Consider the following 26,549-nt stretch of genomic DNA (forward strand, 5'->3'; position numbering starts at 1 on the left):
AAAAACTGGAGGCATAAGCCTCCCAGACTTTGGACAATACTACAAAGCTACAGTAATCAAGACAGTGTGATACTGGCACATAAACAGATATATGAATCAATGGAACAGAAGAGAGAGCCCCAAAATAAATCCACACACATACAGTCAATTAATCTTCAACAAAGGAGGCAAGAATACACAGTGGAGAAAAGACAGTCTCTTTAACAAGTAGTGTTGGGAAAGCTGGACAGCCACATGTAAATCAATGAAGTTAGAACACTCCCTCACACCATACATAAAAATAAACTCCAAATGGCGTAAAGCTTATATATAAGACATGGTACCATAACACTCCTAGAAGAGAACATAGGCAAAATATTCTCTGACATAAATCCTAGCAATATTTTCTTAGATCAATCTCCCAAGGCAAAGAAATAAAAGCAAAAATAAACAAATGGGACCTAATCAACCTTAAAAGCTTTTGTGCAGCAAAGGAAATCACAAACAAAACAAAAAGACAACCTATGGACTGGGAGAAAATATTTGCAAAGGATGCAACAGACAAGGGTTTAATTTCCAAAATATACAAACAGCTTATAGAGCTCAATATCAAAACAAAACAAAAAAAAAAACCAACCCAATCAAAAAATAGGCAGAATACCTAAATAAACATTTCTCAAAAGAAGACATACAAATGGCCGATATGTATATGAAAAGATGTTCAACATCACTAATTATTAGAGAAATGCAAATAAAAACCACAATGAGGTATCACCACACACCAGTCAGAATAGCCATCAATAAAAATTTACAAATAACAAATGCTGGAGAGAGTGTGGAGAAAAGGGAATGTAAATTGTTGCAGCCACTATGGAAAACAGTATGGAGGTTCCTCAAAAAACTAAAAATAGAGTTACCATATAATCCTGCAATCCCATTCCTGGGCATATATCTGGAAAACATGAAAACTTTAATTTGAAAAGATACATGCACCCCAATGTTCACTGCAGCACTGTTTACAATAGCCAGGACATGGAAATAACCTAAATTTCCAATAACAGGGGAATGGATAAAGAAGATGTGGTACATATATACAATGGAATATTACTCAGCCATAAAAAAGAATGAAATAATGTCATTTGCAGCAACATGGATGGACCTAGAGGTGACCATACTAAGTGAAGTTAAGTCAGACAGAGAAAGACAAATGTCATATGATATCACTTACATGTGGAATCTAAAAAATAGTACAAATGAATCTATATAAAAAACAGAAACAGACTCACAGAATAGAAAACAAACTTATGGTTACCAAAGGGGAAAGGGAGTGGGGGAAAGGGATAAATTAGGAGTTTGGGATTAACAGATACACGCTGAATATATAAAATAAACAACAAGGGTTTACTGTATAACACAGGGAACTATATTCAACATCCTGTAGTAACCTATAACTGAATCACTTTGCTGTATACTTGAAACTAACACAATATAATAAATCAACTTACTTCAATATAAATAAATACATTTTTAAAAAATTTACTTATCACTGCACAGTGACAAAGCAGCTTGCACAAGTGTTTTTATAATATAAAATTGCCCAAGTATTTACACAATGAATACCAGTGGGGGTAGAATGAAGACAACTTCTAAGTTACACTTTGTACAGGCCTACATCACAGAGTGTTTCAACAGCAAGTATTTTTTTTATGATAACAGAAAAGGCATACAAGTTAAAAGCATATAAAACTACTCCCCTGAGCATATCAGACAGAGTGCTAGTCATCCTTCTATGTCTTGCCCCTGAGTGCACACAATTAGATAAAGGTAAAAAGAAGAAAGGAAAAGGAACCGCCATGTTACTTTGTTTAAATGGAGCTGTCGGAATTGCTGTGGGTGGCCCACCTGCAGCCCCCAGGAGCTCAGAGCAGCCCAGCTTGAACAGCATGTACTCATTAGCCTAATGCAGGGCCAAGCTGTGAGGTCCATAGCGTCCCTGTAGGGCAAACAAGAAAGCAGAGGCAGTCGGCCTGGGGAAAGGCACACTCCAAAGGTTGCATTGGCAAAGCTATTTCTATCCCTCCCAGAGAGAATTTAAGACTCTAACTAGAGAATGTGTTTGAAGGCTCCTCTTTGAACTTGCAAAGTTTAGCTACTTAAACATATTATTCAACATGTATCTTCGCAAATGAAAGTGATATGTTCTTGTGATGCCCTGAAAAACCACTGTAGCACTCTTTGCCCATTTGCAGTGCAAGGGCACTGTAATTCCTGAGTTCCAGCCCCTCCATGAAATCAAAGTGCGTGCAGATGGGGAACGTTGCTTGTTTTTCCTTGAGCAGCCAATGCCTCCAAACAAACAACTGAGGAAATACAAGTGGACCCATTCGTTCATTATTTTATACCAATGCTGTGTAGCTGGCACCGTGCTACGGCTGGAGAAACTGCCATGAATAAAACAGACCAAAAGTCCTGCCAGGGTCTTTACCTGGTGAGACAGAAGTGAAACGTGTCCTGTTAGAAGGGACTAGTGCTCTGGAGAAAAGATGAAGCCTGGTGAGAAGGACAGGGAGTGCTGGCGGACCAAGTGGCCAGTAAGTCCCCCACGTGCGAACGAGTTCCGTTCCCAGAGCGCGTTCGCAAGTCCGATTTGTTCGTAAGTCCAGCAAAGTTAGCCTAGGAACCCCACTGACACAGTCGGCTGTATAGTATGTACTGTCATAGGTTTATAATACTCTTCACACAAAGAATACATAAAAAACAAAGAAACACAAAAAATAGAGAAAAGCTTTTTAATCTTACAGTACAGTCCCTTGTAAAGTACAGTAGTCCAGTACAACAGCTGGCATCCAGGGGCTGGTATCGAGGGAACAGGCAAGAAGAGTTACTGACTGGAGGGGGGAGAGGCGGTGGGAGATGGCAGAGCTGAAGGATCGTCAGCAATAGGGGATGGAGGGCGAGCTGCAGTTTCACACATGCCTGACGCTGATGGCGCAGGCTCTGGTTCCTTGCTGGATTCACTTCTATCTACTCTCTTGAAAGAACGATCCAGTGATGTCTGGGTAGTAGCTCTTTTTTTCTCGTCATAGATGACACGGTAGCACTGGATTGCATTCTGAACGGCTGCTGCAACCTTCGTGTACCGTTCTACGTTCGGGTTCTGTGCCTCAGAAACTAACAGTGCCTCCTCAGATAGAGAAAATCCCCTTGCCGTTTCCTGCGTCGTGAACCTCTTCGGTTCTTCAGTTACTTCTTCTCTCTCTCTCCTTTCTCTGGGCACATTCGCATCTCTGAAAGTTCACACCGTGAACGTTCGTATGTAGAGGACTTACTGTAACTGTAAATAGCCTGACGATGGCAGGCTCTGTGAAGAAGTCCAAGGGGCGAGCCACGTGCTGGGCTAGAGAAGGAACATTCAAGCTACAGGGAGGAGAAAGCAATGGCCCTGAGGGGGCAGGTCTGCTGTGCCAGGAGCCACCGGAAGCCCAGGGGGTGGAGGCGGGTCGGGAGCAGGGAGAGGAGGGGCAGGAGGTGAGGGCACAGATTGGCCAAGGGGACATCGTGCGCCTTGCTGACCATCGCATAAAACACCTGCATGTTTGCTTATCCCGAGCTCAGCTGCACCGAAGTAGCTGTAACTCATCTTGGAGTTGGGAGTGGCAAAGGGTGTTTCTGCAGAGGAGTGACTAGCTGATCGGCATTCTTCCAGGAGCACCTGTCAGGTGTGTGTGGGGAGGACAGGTGTAAGGGCAGAAGGGGACTCACTCGGAGGCTGCTGCATTGTCGTAAGGAGCCACGACGGTGCCGAAGCCAGGGTCATGGCGGTAAAAGTGGGACAAAATCGTCAGTTTCTGGATGTAAGTTAGAGACCATAGAATTTACTGACAATGGATATTGGTAACGTGTGAGAAATGCAGTGTAACACGCAAACTTCTGGGGTGCAGAGAGACAGAAAGAGGGGAGAGAGGAAACAGCTAGTATCAGCCATTTTTAATCTGCAGCAAATTACCTAATATTTGGGGGGGGAAGATATTTTGAGTGCCTCATACCTCCCAGAAAATATTTTAAGAAGTCCACCTGAGTTAAATATATTCTGTTAAGGCCAATGCTATGAGGTGGGTGCTGTTAGAATTCTCACTGTACAGACGGGAAGCAGACACAGAAGTAAGGGCACCTACCTGTCACCTCACAGCTGATGCTTGGCCAGGACCGGAACCACACGCCACCCCCAGGCCTGGGCGCGACGGGTTGGGAAGACGCCTGGCACTGCCTGTTCCACCCAAATTCTCTGACTTCCTCGAGCTACCTTATGAAATCAGTTTGCTAGAGCCATGTACACACGCACGCACGCACACGCATACGCGCACGCACAGACGCACGCACGCCTGCGCTCCAAAGCAAAGCTCCCCCGCGCCATCTAGCGGCCGCGCTGATCCCTATCAGCAGTGGAAACCGCACAGGTGTTCAGGGTCAGCGCCCAAGGCGATCACAGGTGAAATAAGGGAAGATGCTGTTATGAATGTTTGGGAGGGATACGGACCCAAAAAGTGACTGAAGATCAAATGGAAGATTTTGCAGTGCCCAGGCCATTGCCTTTATCTTTTACATTTAATCAGTAAATTCAGGGCTTTCTCCTCCCACATTTATTCCTTTATTCTCGCACTTGTTCACATGTTCATTTATACATTATATACCACGTACTCTGCACATCTGAGTACTCAGCACTGTGCCAGAGCGAGATGATGGATTTGGGGACATTTGTGAGAAAGTCCGTGTCTGATAGACGTTGGGGGGACATAAATGCATATAATATGATCATTAAATCTACTGTAATAAGTGCGAGGGTGGAGCAGCGGTGGCAAAGAAATGATCAGCTTCCCCGAGGGTCAGAGGAAGTCTCGCAAAAGTGATGATAATTCTAACATTTCTATCTTTCCAGCAGCTGCCAGGACCCTTTACTCTCTACATAAAGTCTATTCCATTGGTCTGTTTGCATTTAAACCTTTAAGGCACTGCGCTGGATTTAATTTTTTGTTTGTTTTGGGTTTTTTTTTTTTTTGGTATTAGTCACATAAAATAAATTGAGAAGTATTCTTTCATCTGCTGCTTTCTACAAGATTTTGTGTAGAGTGGATTTTACTTCCACCTTAAATGTTTCATAGATTGTATCAAGTGATTTCACCCGGGTCTAGAGATTAAGCGTGTGGGTTAATTGTGAATCCAGTTTTTCAAAATAAATATAAGGAAATTTCGACTGAGTTTCAAACTCTCCTTGAGTTTATTCTGGTAATTTGTGTCTGTCAAGGAATCGAACCATTTCAACTAAATTTTAAAATACAGTGGTGTATCTTTGAATTATGGTTTTCTGCAGATCTATGCTGAGGAATTGGTTTGCTGGGTCATACGGTAACTCTATTTTTGTTTTTTAAGGAACCTCCATACTGTTCTCCATAGTGGCTGCACCAGTTTACATTCCCACCGACAGTGTAGGAGGGTTCCCTTTCCTCCACACCCTCTCCAGCAAGTCAAGCCTTAGCTTCTGCTTGGCTGTTTCTGTGATGCAGCCACAGGCAGCTTCTAGGGATGCACCAGCAAGGCAATAAACACAACCTATAGGTGGTGAGCAGCCTCTCCAGCAGTTATTATTTGTAGACTTTTTGATGATGGCATAATTCAAAAGGATACATGCACCCCAATGTTCACTGCAGCACTATTTACAATAGCCAAAACATGGAAGTAACCTAAATGTCCATCGACAGATGAATGGATAAAGATGTGCTACATATATACAATGGAATATTACTCAGCCATGAAAACGAATGAAATAATGCCATTTCCAGCGACATGGATGGACCTAGAAATAATTACACTAAGTGAAGTAAAACAGAAAGACAAATATCATATGATATCACTTATATGTGGAATCTAAAATATGACACAAATGAACGTATTTACAAAACAGAAACAGACTGACAGCCCAGAGAATAGACTTGTGATTGCCAAGGTTGGAGAGGGAGGGATAAATTAGTAGTATGGGGTTAACAGACACACACTACTATATATAGAATAGATAAACAACAAGGACCTACTGTATAGCAGAGGGAACGCTACTCAATATTTTATAATAACCTATAAGGGAAAAGAATTTGGAAAAAATTAAAATATATATATATGTATAACTGAATCACTTTGCTCTACACTTGAAACTAACACAACATTGTAAATCAGCTATATTTCACTTACATATATAGTGTTATAAATATGTTCATAATATTCTTTTTTCCTTTAATGTCTGTAGTATTTGTATATGTCACTCTTACTTTGCCAATATTTTTGTATTTTTTTTCTTGTCAGTCTAATTCGAATTTTATTAACATTACTCATCTTTTCAGAAAATTACATTTTGATTTCATTCACATTTTCTAGTATTTATTAATTTTCAGTTTCATTGATTTCTGATCTTATTCTTATTTCCTTCCTTCTTATCCTGGACTTAATTTACTCTTCCTTTTTCTAGATTTTTTGAGGTGGAAGATTAGGTAATTGACTGTATATTTCTCTTCTAACATAAATATTTAAAGCTAAAAGTGTATCTTCAATTACTATCTTCACCACATCTCACAAATTTTGACATGTTGCATTTTCACCTTCATTAAATTAAAAGTATTTTCTAACTCCCTTGTGATATATTCTTTGAGATTTGGATCATACAAAAGTGCATTTTGAAATTTCCAAACATTTGGGATTCTCCAGCTATATTTTTATTGTTAGTTTGAAGTTAATTTTGTTGTAGTGGGAGAATAAACACCTGTGAGAGGCACATTATGAGCCATATTGAAGGAAACATCTCAACCACATGCTGTTCCAACTATGCAAGGTCCTCACTGTTGGGAACGATGTCAACAGATGTGTAGAGAGAGAGAAATTTTGAGGAATTAGCTCACGTGATTACAGAGGCCTGCAAGCCCCAATACACACAGCAGGCCAGCAGAGACTGCGGTAGGCTAGAGCCTCAGAGAGGGTAGCCGCTCAGTTCCAAAGGCCGTCTGCTGGTAGAATTCTTGAAGGAAAATCAATCTTTTCTTATAAAGTCTTCAGCTGACTGAATGAGACCCACCCACATGGTGGAGAGTAATCTGCTTTACTCAAAGTCCACTGATGTAAATGTTAATCATCTAAAAAATACCTTCACAGGATGTGGTCCATATATACAATGGAATACTGCTCAGCCATAAAAAAAGAATGAAATCATGCCATTTGCAGCAACATGATATGATAGAGATTGTCATACTAAGTGAAGTAAGTCAGAAAGAGAAAGACACCATATGATATCATTTATATGTGGAATCTAAAATACAACACAAATGACATTATCTATTAAACAGAAACAGACTCACAGACATAGAGAACAGACTTGTGGTTGCCAAGTGGGAGGGGGGTGGGGGAGGCATGGGCTGGCAGTTTGGGGTTAGCAGATGCAAACTATTATAAATATGATGGATAAACAACAAGGTCCTACTGTAGAGCACAGGGAACTATATTCAATATCCTGGGATAAACCATAATGGAAAAAAATAGGAAAAAAGAATGCATATACATGTATAACTGAGTCACTTTGCTGTACCGCAGTAACAAACACAACATTGTAAATCAGCTATACTTCAATTTAAAAAAAAAATTTTTTAAATACCTTCACAGAAACATATAGAAGAACGTTTGACCAAATATCCGGGTGCCATGGCCCATCCAAGCTGACATAAAATCAACCATCACAAATGGCACCTGAACTCCTATCTCCATGCTACTTGTCCTTCCTTGTGTAACTGTGTCTTGTGTCCTCTGATCCTGTAAGGCCATTCTGATATCTTATCTGAATTCTTAGATCTCTCTTGAACTACTGCTTTAGGATCTTATAAAGTGAAAAATGAAGATCAGAGCCTTCGAAAACATTAGCTCACATTTTTACTTACGCTATGTCTGGGTTTATGGGATGTTGGTCCTCTTGAAAACAGAGACCCTGTGTTATTTTTCTCCAGCTCCTACCACCATGTCTGGGAAAGAGAAATAAACACTCATTGAATACACTGCCATCTTTCCTTCAAAAAAGATGTATTGAGCTCATGGAAGCATGAGAACAAAGCCTTCACGAGCTCAGATGTTCACGTCAGCTTTATCCATTGCTATCACCTGTCTCCTAATAGCACCGTCAGGACTATTTGGTAAAGGGATTAGAAACAGTCCATGGTGAATGAGGGAATTAACTAGACTACCAGCTCCATGAGGAAGTGATCTTATAAGTCTTATATCTATCTACTCCAAGCACCTGCCACAACTCCAGACACCTATTAACTGCTCATTAAACAAATTGCACTGACCTGGGCGCAAATTCAATAGATTCTCTCTGTTACCAATTACCACCTTGTGGATGATGCTTTTATTTGTTAAAAAAGAAAACCCACAGTATAGGAAACGTGCTTCCAGATTATACTAAATAAAATGAAAATTATGACTATTTCGTTTTTATTGTAACAAAGCTTATTTATTATGCCTTATTGAATTATATTATTGAACCAAGTCAGAACTAAAATATTGTGTATTTCAACATAAAACTGAATATACACTATACATTTTAGCAAGAAATGGTAAATTTTAAGTATCTTTCAGATATCTTTGTAACCCTACAAAAAATAAATTGAACATATATGTTTTTAAACAATCCATTCTACATGAGTAAAAGGAAAGTCACATTAAAGCGATCAGTTTCATGCTCTTGTACCTGTATTTCAAGGCCAAAAATCCAGCACACTTATTTTTCCTTTTAAGCATTTAATTTTCAATATTTTCAGTAAGTATATTCATGTGACTATTTGAAGAAAGTTCTAAGACTACCTAATTCATTTATACAAGCTTTTTGGCAATAGTATAACCAGAAACTCTTTGCTAAAAGACATTGCTATAATGATAAAATAAAATGCATATATTCTTTAAGGACTTTCTTTCATTAATTCCACACAAGAACACTAAGCACTCCCAAGTAACATGCTTTCAGGTTTCAAATTTTATTTATTTTCATAATGAGATGAGAAGAGGGGTCGGGTTGGGATTAGGGAAGGAGTATCCCTCTGTGTTTACGTGACTAGAATATCCATACAGATGATGTTTCATGCAGAGACGTCATCACATCAGTCATTTTCAAACCCTCAAGTCCACGATCTCGTGTAATCCACGTACGCACGTGTGAACTAAAACCAGACTAGTTATTATGTGAAGTGACGTGGAAAAGGAAATCGTGCTAGAAGACTTTCTGCAATTATCCCATTTCTCTCATAAAATTGGTAAGCGATATAATGAAGGTATTTGTTTTTCCCTCCACAGGACCTGGTTAGTGACCTGAAGGAGAAGCTTTCCAATCACTTCAAGGAAGTCATGGTGGGCCTCATGTACCCACCGCCCTCCTACGATGCCCACGAGCTCTGGCACGCCATGAAGGTAGAGGTCGGATGAGAAAATATTTCCATAGTGCGGGCCCTGCCCTATGATGCTGCTATGTGTGATCAGGGAGGGGAGGGAACTTCTGCACAAAGAAGAAACAAAAGAAATGCTGGGGGGGGGGGTGTCAGGAAAGGGGGGACCTCCAGAGCCCAGCGGCGGGATCAGTGGATTCTCCTGTTGTGCAAACTCAGACCCACTAACCCCGCTCTGTGCAATCTGCCAAAAGGAAAGCTTCCGGGGCTGTTTGGATCTGTGTCTCCCAAGTTATCTTCATACATTAAGAGGAAATATGATAATTCATGTGAATCTCTTTACACTGTGGTATAAATTGGGCTCATAAAGTAATGAGTCAGCAGTAATGCTGAGTCAGAGACAAACTATAGATGACATCTTTATTTTTGCGACCCTAAAATAATCCTTTACAAAAACTATTGCTCAAATGTAGCAAAATGTTACTTCTGAAGGATTAGAGCAATTCTTTCTTACAGGAAAGAAATTAACTACAGATTTGTTAGAGGTTTGTTGGCTAGGGATGGAGGCCAAACGGCTTTTCACATCTTTCCAAATGCTGATATGAAACACCTGCAGAGCTGCTGCAATCATTCCCATACAATGCCTGCCAATGACCTGATTACCCTGGTCTGGGAACAATGTGTGACTGGAAAAGGGAAACGGAAAAAATATTAAGGAATCTGGATCTTGGCCATCATATTTGTAGATCAGAATAAGCCTTATGTAAAATATGAATTTCAACTAATTCTTTTTTACAATTCCATATGTGGAATTTACTCAATTAAAATTCAGTGAGTAGATATGAATCTCAAAAGTATTGATTTTTGTTTTTACTATTTAAAAAAAATTTTATTGGAGTATAGTTGATTTAAACTGTTGTGTTAGTTTCAGGTGTACAGCAAAGTGACTCAGTTATACGTGTGCATACATCCACTCCACTTTTATTTGTTTTTTTAGATTCGTTTCCCATATAGCCTATTACAGAGTATTGAGTGTTGCATAATGTCAATCCCTACCTCTTGCAAAATGATGTGAAGTAAGTCCTATGTTACTGTTTAGATGACACTGTTACATTGTATCGATGTCTCATAGGATGGAAAGGATTTCTGAAGCTTTCTGAAAAAGATGTGTTGTCTTTAAAATCACCATCAGAGAAGAGTTTATGCCTATGGCTGAAAGAGACTACAGAAAGTAGCCAGTCCAAATGTTTAGGCAAACGGTGCAGAAGTCCACATCCTGGGAGAGGCAGGGAGACGTCTCTAAAACATCTGTGCAAAATTAGAGACCCAGGATCAAATTCGAGCTTGCCCAAGAATTGATATTCTAGCAGGAAAAAAATCAGTGTCATGAGCATTGTTTAAACATCTTTTCCCACATTATTTAGAAATGCCCATGCTGTTTTACTCTATGAAGAAACAGAGTTTCAGATAATATTATCTTCTTGGGACCAAAGAGCTAGTAAGTAGCAGAGGCAGACTGAACTGGGCCTGTCTTTAACCCAAACATATTTCCTTGCCCTCTGCCACCTCTCAGAACACCAGGGAGGCTGTATCCCTTTACTGCACAGAGTGCACTGTTATTTCCAGCACAGATGCCTTTATATTTCTCTCACTCTGTCCTTCTAGGGAGCAGGCACTGATGAGAATTGCCTCATTGATATATTAGCTTCAAGAACAAACGGAGAAATTTTCCAGATGCGAGAAGCCTACTATTTGCGTAAGGAAATACACATTTGTACATATGTTTTACACTCATATAAACTTTATATTTTTCAAATAACATGTAAAATATTCCAGTTTATGTATTTTAAAGAATTTTCTAAGACACTCATGTGTGAAATACCACTCACTCAAGACTAATTAATTCACTAGGTAGAATCGATGATTAGGGTACTAAAAATGAAACAATTCCCTAGACAATCAAGTTGAGCGGACTTTCCAGGAAAATAATTACTAGTTTCTATGAGGTGGGTGTTTACATTAGGACAGCAAGTACTTGGCACAGTGGCTCAGGGAGCATCGTATCTCTTACCTAGGAGGGACCAGGTATAAAGACAGAACAAAGCAAAGCGCGATGATCGCTCAGCAAATTCTACAAATATGGGCAACTACTTCAATTTACATAAACCTCATAACCACTGCGATCCACCTCAGAATCAGGTTTTTACACATTTTAAAAGTAGAAAGGTTAACTCTTTTCATTTTTAAAAAGGCTTAATGCCGTAAGTTCCATTGCATCGTGTATTATGTGACATTGAACTGTCAAGAAAATGTTACAGACAATCAGCTCTATTGCATTCAAACAAAAACAAGACTTTCCCAAGGGGAGTGAAGTAAAACCCTTCACTGAAAATATTAAGACAGGACAAAGACTTGGGGAGAGCTGGGCTGGGCAGTGCGCTAAGGAAAGAGAAGGCAGGATTCTGAATTTTAAAGATTGTAGAATGCGGGCTTCCCTGGTGGCTCAGTGGTTGAGAGTCCGCCTGCCGATGCAGGGGACACGGGTCCGTGCCCCGGTCCGGGAAGATCCCACATGCCACGGAGCGGCTGGGCCCGTGAGCCATGGCCGCTGAGCCTGCGCATCCGGAGCCTGTGCTCCGCAACGGGAGGGGCCCAGGCAATGAGAGGCCCGCGTACCGCAAAAAAAAAAAGATTGCAGAATGTAAAATGATTCTCAATGTTGTTTCTCAGTTTTGGAATAGACATAGTACTTTTTTTTTTTTAAGAAAACCGACCTGGGCCTATGTTACCATTGCTGTCAAATTACTTGGGTGGACTGTTTATTGGCTTCATGTGAGTAGAATGTGGTAAAAGACAAAGAAATGTCAGCAGATTAGATGTCTCCTCACTTTCCACTCATACGGGGGAAGTAGCGCTGACCTAGGCAAGCACAGCGATACGTGGTTCTATCATAAACCAACCCTCCAACATGGGCGTTCTCGTACCCAGAATACAACCAGGACCTGCAGGAGGACATTTACTCAGAGACCTCGGGACACTTCAGAGATACGCTGGTGAACTTGGTCCAGGTATGAAACTCCAAAATTCACACCATTTTGCACGATTAAAAAAATAGGTATGTTTCGTTTTCAAAAAATAGGACAGAAAACTCCAGTTTACCCCAGTTTAACAGTGAATTCTGTACAATAACAAGTACTGAATGCCAGCTAAATTGAAGGCACTATGATAGAAACTTGGGTTGGATATAGAAACAAACAAATATGAATAAGACACCATCTCTGTTCTCAAAACAATCTGCTATAAGTAAAATGATTATAATTATCAATAAATGCATAAATAATTATATATTACAAGGATGTTAACAGATTTAAAATACTACGGTTACAATTAGAATGAGAACATCGCCTAAGGCCCCAGGGACCCAGGACCGCACCAACAGGTGAACAGTTAGAATCACCAGATGAGAGTACAATACACATAGGGATCCAGGAGCCTCACGCATGACTTTAAATGAGGAGAATCTGGATTACTGAAAATAAAAACTAGTTTTCCCTTCTTACCATCTCTTTATTTCTGTAATTCCGTCTTCTCCTTCAGCTTGTGTTGACCAAATCAATCAGACACACCCTCAGTACCCGATGAAGTGATGCAGGAAACGGGAGAGGATTCAGCAGGAAACAGGGGCTTGGATTTAGGCAAGACAAGCTATTTCGGTTCCTCTGTGTTATCACTCAGATTGTTGACTAGCCATCTTCTAGCAGGGAGAGCAGTGGATGGAACTCCATGTTCCAGGGCAGGTTATAGAACTTATAGAATGAAAGAAAACAAGGGAACATCAGTTCAGGAAAAAAATACAGAAAATCTCCCAACCACTCCAGAAAACAGACCCACAGCCATATGCTAATTTTTCTTTCTGAAATTGCAGGTTCCAACTTTTACCTAGAGAGAGTTCTTTTTTTTTAATTCTACAAAGTTTTTATTACAAAAATGAACAACTTTATTTCTCAAGTTAAAGTATTGTATTACTTTACACAAGAAAGATAAAAATTAAGAATTCTTTCTACCCTGTCTAGAACTACTCTATATACAGAAAATAGTTAAAATGAGAAAATAACTATTGATAATGATTTTTTTCCTTTAAAATATCAATGGCAGCGTGCAAATTTAAGTGACTACTTCATTTTCCTTCTTTTCTGATTGGGCAATTTTGCTATCTTCCTCCTTCGGGGTGGATTAACACATCCAATAAAACACAGGAGGTGTGGTTTCTTTAATGTGTGTTTATTGTGATTAAAAACTTTATACTGTACTTCACAACAGTCTCTATAATTTAAGAATGAATAAATATATCAGCCAGATTAGAACACAAACTAACAATTCCATTCATTGCCAGGCAACAAGGATTTAAAATTTTTTTTACTCTTTTTTTTTGAGCCCAAGTTATTGTCAGTTCTGAATTAGGAATAAAGAAATCCAAAAGGAAAGATTCCAGAGGAAGCAAGTATTAGCTGCCCCAGACAGAGGAGAGATTGGTGACTAGGGCTGGTTGGATTTCTTCAAAATTGTTCAACCGAAAAAAATGGCATAGTACTGAGCAAATCTATTGACCTTTCAATTAAAGTAAAAATTCTATTTGTAAAAACAAAATCAAGAATTTGCTTTCTTGTTTAATTTGGTTTGCTGTGGTTTAATCTGCATGTGCATGGCACGGCCGCATAGTTCATAAAACTGCCTGTATCAATTCCTCAAGTCCTATTCTGAAGATCCTAATCTCTGGGATGAGAACATCAATAGAGAATAGATATCGTCCAACTTGAGACTTCTGTGTAAGGTGTTGTAGAAATAAGCTTATTTAAATTTGTGACAGAAGTTGAGTCATTATAGGAAAAAAGGTTTTAATAATCATTATTAATATTAAAAATAATCTCACTTGGCAACGTCAGTTGAATATTTTCTAACTTTTCAACGTTGTAAGATTAATTAAAACATTCTCTCAATTTAGAAGGGTCTTCATCTTTTGGTTTTCTAGGACTGATGCTCCGTAATGTAAATTAAAACAACAGTTTCCAGTCAGAAATTCGTGTTGGCATTAGTACTGCCCCTAATAAAACCAAAAGCCCTATTATAAATCCATGAGTTGCATCTTAATAGCAAACACGTTTTTATTTTCTTAGTATCTGAAAAGAAATTTATGTCAATTTATTAAAGAAATATATAAGCTTTCTAGGAAGACAAAAAATATATTTCATTAGGACTATGTCGCATTCCACTAGGCCTATATCACAGTCCAGCCTCTCCTTCCAAATTTGGCTTCTTTTCTCTCCCATCCATGGTTGATCCCCAGCACATCCCATAATAACAAGAATCTGTTTTGTAAATAAGATCATTTGTATCATGTTTTAGATTCTACATATAAGCGCTATATGGTATTTGTCTTTCTCTGTCTGACTTCCTTCACTCAGTAGGATCATCTCTAGGTCCATCCATGTTGCTGCAAATGGCATTATTTCATTCTTTTTTATGGCTGAGGAGTATTCCATTGTATATATGGACCACATCTTTATCCATTCATCTGCTGATGGACATTTAGGTTGCTTCCATGTCCTGGCTATTGTAAACAGTGCTGCTATGAACATAGGGGTGCAGGTATCTTTTCAATATGTGTACATGTATAACTGAATCACTTTGCTATACACCTGAAACTAACCCAACATTGTAAATCAACTATACTTCAATAATTGTTTTTTAAAAAAGGCAAAAAAATATAACATGGTACCTGCTGGTCTCCATCTCAGAGTCAGCTCCCCAGGGGAGCCGAATGGCTGCACCCCGTCCCTGGGAACTCAGATGGGCTCCGTGGCTGGCCTGACGTTTCACGTCTGCTGAGTGAGAGACTAACAGGAAAACAGCCCCAAGACACCATACCTCCACCTCCACTGTTAAATGTGATTGCTCCCACCTCCAACCCCATCTATTTGTACTCCAGTTCTATTTCCATCTGGTAAAATTCCAATGATCAGGTATTCAAATAACCTCTCAGAATCTCTGCACCTCGTCAAAGGTTATGCTACAAACCCCCTAAAAGTAACTGACAGCCAAGAATCAGGATCGCAGTGTGTTTTTATAAAGCAAAGCTCTTATATTTCAGGGAAAAACACACAGTTCTGAAAACTAAACTTGAGAGAAAATAAATCACAAGGGGAAAAAAATCAGTGAACGATATTTTCCCTTGATGTAATAGAGCTATCTATCTTATGCACAATTGCAGGTCCTTTTTCCTGAAATTAAACAATAATGCTTTATTTTTGATAGAGTATAAATGTGACGATGTGTATTTGTATATATAATATTATTTGTATAGACACACATATTTTAAAATAATACACAATTTATTTTATCACTGGGTTTCACCTAATTTGGATTATGACTTTACAGGATAAAGTATTAATTCTTAAGTTCAATTTCTAGAGTTGGAACTTAAGTGTGTGTGTGTGTGTTTAACCTTGAAATAGCTCTTCAGAGCAGTAAAATCGTCCTTTCAACATAGAATATAAAAATTGATGGTGAAGCAAGACCTAGATTTTATAAGAAGCCAAGGGGAATTAATGAGGTTTACTTAAATATTATGTATTTGTAAGGTTTCATAGTATATTCCCCTTAAAATGTAAAACACAATTTACGAGTATAAGATAATACATATTTCAAAGAAAGCACTCAACTCAAAATTGAAAATGGAAGTGAAAAACTTATATTTCAAGATCAGGAGTCCCATGTAATGCTTAGTAAAATGTATAATTTCTCATAGATGTTTAAATATTTTGAAGTCGGACTTCTACATTAATGGCTCTTCATTTTGGACCTCCTGGTTTAGGCTTTGGATCAGTAAATTTCCAAGAGTGAAAATGATGTAACATTAACTAGAGAATTGAAGAAGTCCATCACTTCTGACCACTGTCTCTAGTGTACACCATTTCAGAGACTCTGTCTAGACATCTTACAAAAAGAGGTGATGAGTTCCAGCCAAATAACTGGCAATGTCACATGACCAAGCTCCTTCTACCCTCTAGTTGGGATCCTTATTCTCTCTGCCCCTATCTCTCTCTCTAGATAGATGTTTGATAGATGGTAGATGATAGATACATACATACGTATATACATAGAGAGATGATAGATACATAGATAGATAGACAGATAGGTAGACAGGTAGATCGATGACGGATAGATAACAGACAGATAGATAGATACTCTGTGTAAAACAACCAGGTATATATCTATGTATCTTTTGCTCTTGGCTCTAAGTCAGCTGTGTGTCCTTGGGTTTATCATTTTGCTTTCTTGAGATTCCAGATATTTACCCTGTAAATTAAAGGAAGTGAACCCATTCTGCTTCATTCCCTCCCAGTACCCATATTCTAAAATTCTTCAGCAATTAAAATCACTTCCTCCTCCCTCCCTCTGCAGCTTCACTTCCAGAATCAGGGGAAACACCGCCCATGGCTTTCATCTTTTTGACATCATGAACATTCAGATACACCTCTTTTTTGTGAATTAATAGAGATTGAGGGAATTGGAAGTTTTAAGGTATTCATGAAACGTGAAGTGTTTAAATTACTGTCATATTTTCTGGGAAAAAAAAGAGCTTTTAATCTATAAAGAATTTTCCAACAGGGCTATTTCTAATAAGAAAACCAGTCAACCAGAACACGTTCTTCTTGAAAACTAATTCCAATCACTGAACTGACTCACAGCACTTCCTGTGCTTTTATTAAACCAGATTTACAGGAGATCTAATTATCTGTCAAATAATGAAAAGTTAGTCACTTAGAGATCAATTAATCCATATGTGCAAATCACCCTGCAGATGATAAATGTTTCCACAGACAGAAAGAATGGGAACTGTCCTCATCTTGGCTGCCGGGAGTCTCCGGCAATGCTTCCTCAGACTCATGCCCTGAGGCCTCTGGGGATCATCTGTAGCCACTTTGCTCCAAATACTTCCAGCCAGATTTCAATTCCTTTCATTGCTTCCTTTCACATTTTGATTTTGCCCTTAACCCCAATTCTCATGTAGGCCATTTCTCTGGCATTTACATCACCTGCCAGTCTACTGTCTTAGGCTTTTTAATACGACAAAATCCACTTGCTGGGAAAAGCTAAATCACACATTAAACTGATACACATTTTTTTAATCTACCAGTCTGCTTAAAGTGCTTTTGGCAATTAACTGCACAAAGAAGTAGACAGATGGGCACCATTTCAAGTTAAATGTCCAAAAATCAGATCTCTCACAAAAATTTCAGAACTGCAGAAATTTCTTAAATATTTCTCACAAACTTTGCATGCGTAGGTGTTTAGTTAGCTACATCGTTTGATTGGCAATCACAAAAAACACTTCAATGATCCAGAAAATCTTCCTGTTTCTACTAACTGGTGTTTAAATTCTGCCATCTAAAAGGTATTTCTTTAACTTCCCTTCCTTCGTTTAGTATTGACTCAGTGAATATTTCTCAAAAGCCTACAACGTGCCAAGGACAATTGGGAATTATCCAAAGAGATAAAGACCCCAGTCTTAAGAAGCTTTCATTCTATAGGGGGGATGCAGACAGCTAAGGAGAAATCTAATAAATTGGTGCATTTCACAGCATGTTAGGCGATGAAGGATACGGCAGGGCAGGGGAGGGGATGGCGGGTAGGTTATGATGTTGCACAGCTTGGTCAGGGCAAATCCCACTGAGAAGACGAGACTTGACCAGTTAAGCTGGTTAACTTATATCGCTTTTTCTGTCTCAGTTTGATCAGAACCAAGTAACCTTCATGATGGTTTGGCCTCACCCTTGCTCTCCCTCTGGAGCCTAAGACTCCCACTAGTGCCCAGGTGTGTTCCCCATAGGGCTCCAGCCAGCGCGGTCTGTCTCACAGCCCTGGCCTGCTGGAAGGGTCTGCCCTGCTGCGGCCATAAACCACTCCACCTGTCAGGCTCTGCTGCCAAGTTCCTCCATCAGGAGCAGATGAGAGATTTGGGGCCCATTCATGCTGCTTCGGGACTGAGATGAATGCAGGGAGGTGTCCTCAGGGCCTCGGCTGCCCTATCTTGCTCTGTCACCGAGTTCATTTCCAGAGTCCGAAAAGACAACAGGAGCAGAAGACAGTGACCTCTGTGTTCTTCCAGCAAAGTCAAAAAAGAAAAAAAAAGCATTTCCTCCAGATCTGGACCCAAAGGAAAGGAAAGGTTAAATAAACTGTCTCATCACACGTCTCTACCTCTTTCTGCCCTCTGGTCCTCATAACTCTCAGGGACCAGAGGGTCCTGCATTAGTGAGCTCTCCTTCCCTCCTGTTTGAAAGGACTTCTCTTAGGGCAGCTTGGCCGTGTCTGTGCTTTCTTCATATGATAAAGAGGCTGGAGTGAAACAAATTTACAAAATACTCTCACTGCACACATTCTGGATTTCATGGTTATTTTACTGTTGCCAATATGAAATGTTACAAGTCAGAGACCGAGCATTAACTCACGCTTTCTCTCTGCCTTTTCCTTCTGACGATGTTAAAATCCCGTCTCTACCAGCCGGCCAGGCGGTGGGTGCTGTTTGAAGGGGTGGGCGGCAGAGATACCGCTCAGGGAATTGGAAAAGCGAAAAACTTGTCAACTCCTTTGAAAGATTACCTCGGCTACAAAGAAAAAATGAAAAGTGCCCACATTTTTAAAAAGACCTGCATTGCATAAAGTACCCAAGAAATGTAGACTAACTCCGACTAATGATAGAACTTTCTTAGGAGTCTCCAGTGTATTTGGTGGCTCAAAGATTTGCGTCCCGGTAACCCTACTAAGTTGTCAATTCAGAGGACTTACAGAGGGAAACCTGTGCTTACTTCACAGGGAACCAGGGAAGAAGGGTACACGGACCCTGCCACGGCTGCCCAGGACGCCATGGTAACGGGCCAGCCCTGGGGCAACCGCGGGACCTTGGGCACACCAGCCTGGGGCCGCGGTGCTACCTGGCGACCTGTGATGTTTCAGGTGCTGTGGGAGAGCTGCCAGAAGAGGACAGGGGAGCACAAAACGCTTTTGCAAATGATCCTGTGTAACAAGAGCTACCAGCAGCTATGGCTGGGTAACTGCCCTCTGTTCTTTACAGCTATCCCCTGATTAGAGAATAAAAAGCAAGTAGGTAATTGGGAAAGGGGGGTGTTACATATAAAGAGAGGAAAGCCAGTTATCTCAAAGGTACCTCTTTCAGGTTATGTTTATACAGACGTGCCTCATCTAATAACATTGCTAAGGATGAAGTTCCCCTAGAATTTTATTTTGCCAATAATTGAATCACATAACCTTTCAATACTAAACTTTTTAAAATCACCTCTATTTCTGATGGAGAACTTACCTATATTACCTATCTCCTGTTAGGTGCATCATATGTTGTCTTAAAAAGAATATGGTGAGGGCTTCCCTGGTGGCGCAGTGGTTGAGAGTCCGCCTGCCGATGCAGGGGACACGGGTTCATGCCCCGGTCCGGGAAGATCCCACATGCCGCGGAGCGGCTGGGCCCGTGAGCCATGGCCGCTGAGCCTGCGCGTCCGGAGCCTGTGCTCCACAACGGGAGAGGCCACAGCAGTGAGAGGCCCGCACACTGCAAAAAAAAAAAAAAAAAAAAAAAAAAAAGAATATGGTGAACACAGTCCGTAATGAACCAAGGCCATTATTACTGAAGTCGTGATTTATGTGAAGCTGCCTTACTGGTCCTACTTTGTTCAACTTTCCCCAAACTGCTGTACCTTCCTGTCTCCCTTATTTTTTAAAATACTTTTTTGTTTTTTTTCTACTATATATAACACACAAAAGTCGATTAAAAAATTTTAAAAGATGGCCTACTGCAACCCAACACCCACCCCATACTTTATTTACCTGAACTGTGTATAAGCAATCAAATCCACGTTTGCATTTTTAATTTATAATATTCATAAAATCTCCTTTGAATTATATCGATTTGTTGAAGTTTTCCAGGAATTTCAAACTATTTCTGGGCAAGACATAGTAGATGCCATTAATGAATGTTACGATGGATCCTTTCAAGAGCTGCTAGTTGCAATTGGTGAGTAATAATGTGTTTGGCACAATGAAGGCTGATTAGCTCTGACTGAATTAAAGATGCATGAGCAAGCTCTTGATTGAGTCACTTTCCCCTGAATTTAATTATTTAGACAGAATGTTAACTCTGTAGAGGAAACATGCATCGGCTACTGATACAGTGCACTAAACTGGCAAGTTAGTAACTTTCATGAACCCGTACCCTTCCTAACAGCTGGCAACTTTCACACTAGGAAACCTTGAATTCTCAGGTAATGGGGATCTCACACCTTTAAATTCATCTTGTACATACTAACTTCCTTTCCCTTGTAAAGAAGGTTATGGTTTTACCGCTATTCTAAATGTTGACATTTTAATACCATGTACAATGAGGGATCCCACAGAGAACTCACAAAGTATCAGTCTTCCAGGACTGTAACTGGAAAAAAAAAAAAAGCATTCTCATTGTTTCCCAAATTGTGAAGAAAACATGTACTGTCACTCCCAAACTTTCTTCTTTTCTCTCTGATTTTTCCTAGTTCTCTGTGTTCGAGACAAACCCGGCTATTTTGCTTACAGATTATACAGTGCAATCCATGTAAGTATGAGCCACGAATTTTTAAAATTTCTCCAGAAATCATGTCTACTTTCTCAAAGGACTAGTTTTACTTCAATTATTTAAATATTGATTCCCATATTTGAATTTGTATGCAAATATATTAATTTCAGAGAAAATATGCTCCAGTGAAGAAACATATTATACACCAAAATGAGACCCATCAAATAAAGAGAATGCTCTGCTTTCTGTATCAAACAGAGGTACCTAAGAAGTATTCCTTGGGGCCTCTCCCCCCAGGGAGATGTGCTTTCGCGTTTCTTAGCATCTGGAGAAACTGGTAGGTCCAAATACTTTTACCGCATATGAAGACCACCCCCTCATACTCAGGCAATTACACAACATACGGCATCAATCAGAAAATGTCAAAGCATTACAAACTCTCAGAAAGACATGGCTGCATTCCTGAGCGTTAAAAACACAAAAGGTGAGTGGTTATTTTTAAACATAAAGTATTATTTTAAAAAACACTTAAAATGAGACATCTAGACAACAATAAACTCTAACGCTATTTTTGTAATTAAGTGAGAATGTTTTTTAGTTTCGGGTGATAGTCAACTGCACATCTTTGGTGCATTCATTTTCAAAGAAACAAACACTTATGTGCATGAGACAATGCATATTTCATCCACAATGTGCACGAAAATATTGAGAAAATGAAAAGGTCTCATACAAATCACTATACATGTCATAGCCCTGAAAACTCAAAGAAAATCATTAAAAACAATTCAGTGGTACAATAATTTCACGGGAGTGTTTTATCCTCAAAGTAATTGTCATACACCAGCTTCTTAGAGGTAGCCAGCAAGCTTGGATAATATGTGAATCATCAAGAATATTTTATTTATTTATTTTTATTGATGTGCAAGTATTTTTTATTAGGTACAAGAACCCATGTGTCCTCAGAACACAGGATCAAGATCAGAGCTCACAGTCCTCTGCTTCTTTTTGATTCTATTTCCAAGAATAAAGGTGGATTTGATTAACTATGTATTTAAAACTGTATTGGGCAAGGATGTTGGATGACATCAACCATCTCCTTCTCCAACAAAAAGAGTAAAGCTTCACTTGTGAATGACCTTGGGAAAATAATCACATTACTCCGATTCCAATTATGCCCAAAGTGAGGGCCAATTATCCTAATAATAAATAAAAATTCTACCCTTGCTGTGTGTGTCAATGCAAAAAGGAAGGTATGTGTACTCACGAACAGTTTGCAGGTACAGCAGAGGAGTGTATATTCCAGTAATCAGAGTGCTCATATACAAGGGTCTCCTGCCAATGTCAAGTATTGTTCAAAAGCTGTTTTCACCAGCTCTCACCAAAGAAAATCTCTGTTTTTCTCCTGTGTATTCTAAGAGAATGATACACAACTTAATTATGGGAAGTTGGTTGGATCATTCATTTTTATCACTTCAAATTATGGAAAAGTTTGTTAGTAGGTCTATACCCCAAACATTCAGACATCAAAAATTAGCTGCTCGTTCCTGGCCACTGGATGTCACCAGTACTCCATTTGAACAGACAAGTTGAAATTGCTTTGTGAAGCGGTATTCGTTCCGGACCTAGTACACAGAAAGGGATGGCTGTGTATTGTTCAGTATTGGAGGTTAAATCAGCAAATATTTTGAGTACCTGGAATTCTTACTTTTACAGTTTTCCACAATAAGCAGACGATAAAATAAAAATATAATTGCCGTCTTAGAAACGCTGACGTTCATCTAACAGAGTTGGGACCCACCTTCCAACCCAGGAAGAATTTTTACCTAGAAGGATCACGTGATCAGATTTGCATCTTAAGATGCAGTGTTCAGGCGACAGAGGGGAGGCTGACCAGGTTTAAAAGGGAGAATTATAGAGTCTCAGATGTAGAAAACAAACTTATGGTCGCCAGGGGGAAAGGGGAGAGGGATAAATTAGGAGATTGGGACTGACATATACACACTACTATGTATAAAATGGATAACTAATAAGGCCCTACTATATAGCTCAGGGGACTCTACTCAACGCTCTGTAATGGGCTATATGGGAAAAGAATCTAAAAAAGAGCGGAGATATATATATATATATATGTACATGTATAACTGAATCACTTCGCTGTACAGCAGAAGCTAACACAACATTGTAAATCAAATACACTCCAATAAAAAACGTTTTTTTAAATAAAAGGGAGGATTATTGCAGAATCAGGTGAAGTGATGAGGGCCAGTATCAAGGCTGTGACCCTGGAAATAGAGATTAGAGGGCATTTAAGAAGCAGAGTAGATGGACCACTTGACTGTGGGTGTACAGTGTGGGGGGCTGGGGGGGGTGGGTCACAGAGGGGAGGCGGAGTCTGAGTCGATGCCCATGGGTGGGGATGCCAGGGCTTGAGGGATACAGGACCAGGAGCCTGCGGCCACAGAAAAGAGGATGAATCGATTTTAGAGAGACTGACTTTAAGGTGCTGTTTCCTTATTGTTTTTCTCCCCTTGGCTGTGTCTTTTAGGACTTTGGTTTCCATAATAAAACCGTGATCAGGATTCTCATTGCCAGAAGTGAAATAGACCTGATGACCATAAGGAAACGATACAAAGAGAGATACGGGAAGTCCCTCTTCCACGACATCAAAGTAAGTCTCCTCCTCGTGACTTGTTTGCAGCCATATTTGATCCTTTTCGAAACTGAAACAAGAGCTGTAATTTAAGTAACCTCACGGTGGAATCTAAAAAGTTAACTATTCTGGCTGGGATCATCTACATGAGTAGGTCAGGCAGCCTTAGTGCACCAACAGGTGAGAAAAATCCCTTCACCTCGGTGACAAAACTTATTCCTCTTTGATGTGTTTTAAGCAAAAGTCATTGGTTGGTCATGCAACCCACGATGATCATCCCACGATCATGTGATGAGGCTCTACAAGCTAACTGGCCAAGCATGATTAGCGCCAGCAAGAAAGCATTTCGCCAGAAGAGCCCATTAATGGTGAAGAGCTTTCTGAGATCAGCTCTCCTGTGTTGTCATAGGAGGGGGCAGCCAGTCAGATCCCATCACACGGGTGCAAAATTCTGCACACTGCCATCCCATGAGCCCTTGAAGCTCATGCCTAGAAGCGATGACTCAGAAGTCAACAGGCTGGTGGTTTCTTCATTCTGATACACCTAAGCTTGAGCCTGGATTTTGATCAAACCTAGCAAAGAATTATCAGAGTACGTAGGACCATCTACGTAACTTGGGGCACCCCATGGAAAATGAAAACGTTTGACCCCTCGTTCAAAAAAGTATAAAGAACTTCAAGACGGCACCCTCAGAGCATTAACCCAAGCACAGGGCCCTAGAATGTATCTTAATGTATATTTTGCACATAGCTAAGTCCTGTTACCTTGTCCACGTTGTTTCCATTGAAATTTTCAATTGCATAAAATAGCTTTTTAGTTTATTGAAAGATACGGAAGAAACTTGACAACCCAAGGAGGAAGAGATCACACAACCCAGAAGACCTTGTAGGCCCTCAGGGAGCTGAAGTGGTTTCCAAGAGGAAGGGTTAAGGGAGCATTTAAGAGACACCTTCCTCCTTCGTCTTTGATAAAACTCTCCTTACAGCCACCTTCAAAACCTTAAACTTTTAGTGGCGCTAAACATTTCTCATTGAGAAATGCGTGTCATAACTCATTTTCTAAATGAATAAACTAGTTCTAATACCTATACAGCAATTAACGACAGCCACCTCAAAATCTACTAATATTCACATATGATTAATGCAACTTTACTATGTGCATTTAAGGCAGTGAATTATAATTACACAACTTTGTGTAAGAGAACATGGATGTGAGAGTTGACTTTTAACAAAGATAAGTTTTATAATTCCTTTTATTTACTACTATCTTTTTTTTGAAAACTTAGAAACTACGGAAGCATGATAAAAGGATTAAAATGGCCCTAATTCTCCACCACAGATAACCAATAACAAAATTTTTTGTACATGTTTTCTTTTAAAAACTGTTTTACTACTTAAAGTAATATTTTTATTAAATCATGGATCCCACTGTAAAAGTTCTAAAGTACATAAACTGCCCCACATTTTTATTTATTGCTTTTTACTTTTTCACTATTATACATAATATTATGGTGTATATTTTGGAGCATAAATCTTGGGCTCATCAATAATTGATCATTATTTCCTTAGGACAGATTTCTTGAAGTAGAATTTCTGCATTAATGAGTATAAACATTTTTAAGCCCTCTGAGGCATACTGCCCAATCTGCCTTCCAGACTCCACACTGATTTACAACAATAAATGAGGACACCTCTTTCAAGTTGAGGAGAAGATTTGATTCTACTGGAAGTTATTCTTCTTATAAAAACACATTAGGGTTCCATCAACTTTATATAAACTTCTTTCTATTGACTATAACCATGGTATTACTTTTCAGTAACTTCCAGGGAATAGTTCTCAGGGCATATTAAATACTTAGATGAAAAAAATAAATAATTCTTGTGATGCTAACGGCCCATGGTCTTTCATTCTATAGTTCAGAGGAATTATGCTTCTTTTTAGAAATACTATGACATTGTATTTCAAATACATTACATTTTCTTCCTTTCAGCATTTCGCTTCAGGGCATTACGAGAAGGCTCTGCTTGCCATCTGTGCCGGTGATGCTGACGATTACTAAATAAAAAGGATTTGGAGGATGCACTCATCTTCAGAGACACGTCAAAATACAGATTCTGTGATTAATATGCATTGTTAGTAGCATTATTACAAAACTATAGAATCATATTTTCTTTTCTCTCTTTAAAATTATTCCAAGAATAATGATTATCAATAGGTTATTCAAGAAAAACCTATTGACAAAAGTGTATGAGATTGGATTTGCACGTATCTAAATCAGGAATTCGTTAGATTGCGTGTAACAGAATAATAAAAGACATTATTGCATTGACATATGTTATTTAATGTGAGCCGTCAATTCCCTACAAGGAGTGGGTCTGCTTACAGCTGTCCCAGCATGCTGTGAGAGATGAGGGAAACGGGGTGCATGGCCATCCCCTTCCCCACTCGAGACTCTGGACAAACGCAGTAAAGCCAAAGTGAACATCTCAGTCCCCTTTAAACGAAAATAAAGGTATAAAACAGCAGAATACCGCCAGATATATACTTGTCAAGCTTAGCTGTGTAAGAGACTTAGATGGAAAAATAGGCATGTGTGTGCACACGCGTGTGCGTGAGTGCTGTGTATTTGACAGCCACTCAGGTAAAGGCAACATCTCTAGCTATTGCTGTTCTTGGCGTTAGTGCCTAGCCAGCCACTTGCCCAGGCAACGTCAGCAGAGTCCTTGCTGCTTCTCTGTCTTCACTCCTTAACATCAGCATCAAAGCCTACCTGGGAAGTAACTCTACGATTTGTGCCATTAGTCAAGGCTGTTCCCTTCTGTGTCTGAAGATGTG

At 39.5% G+C, this 26,549-nt stretch overlaps 1 protein-coding gene and 1 long non-coding RNA gene across 2 annotated transcripts in view; one reads left to right on the forward strand and one right to left on the reverse strand.

Annotated features, from left to right (window-relative positions):
• Positions 1 to 25,773, forward strand: part of LOC307189567 (annexin A10-like) — a gene marked incomplete at both ends in the record, with an annotated part of 44,645 nt that extends 18,872 nt beyond the window's left edge. The window contains 9 exons of the mRNA XM_079927750.1: positions 9,352 to 9,465; positions 11,106 to 11,196; positions 12,429 to 12,508; positions 19,317 to 19,370; positions 19,458 to 19,551; positions 20,434 to 20,529; positions 21,044 to 21,102; positions 23,609 to 23,731; positions 25,705 to 25,773. Coding sequence (XP_079783876.1) covers positions 9,352 to 9,465; positions 11,106 to 11,196; positions 12,429 to 12,508; positions 19,317 to 19,370; positions 19,458 to 19,551; positions 20,434 to 20,529; positions 21,044 to 21,102; positions 23,609 to 23,731; positions 25,705 to 25,773 — 780 coding nt within the window. The remainder of the gene's footprint in view (positions 1 to 9,351; positions 9,466 to 11,105; positions 11,197 to 12,428; positions 12,509 to 19,316; positions 19,371 to 19,457; positions 19,552 to 20,433; positions 20,530 to 21,043; positions 21,103 to 23,608; positions 23,732 to 25,704) is intronic.
• LOC307188667 lies at positions 13,011 to 18,537 on the reverse strand. Its single transcript, XR_013829039.1, has 3 exons — positions 18,410 to 18,537; positions 15,217 to 15,319; positions 13,011 to 13,246 (listed from the first exon to the last, which is right to left on the reverse strand). It is a non-coding gene; the product is annotated as an uncharacterized lncRNA (long non-coding RNA).
• Positions 25,774 to 26,549: the final 776 nt, after the last annotated feature.

Source organism: Stenella coeruleoalba (assembly GCF_951394435.1).
Source record: "Stenella coeruleoalba genome assembly, chromosome: 7".
Lineage (NCBI taxonomy): Eukaryota > Metazoa > Chordata > Mammalia > Artiodactyla > Delphinidae > Stenella > Stenella coeruleoalba.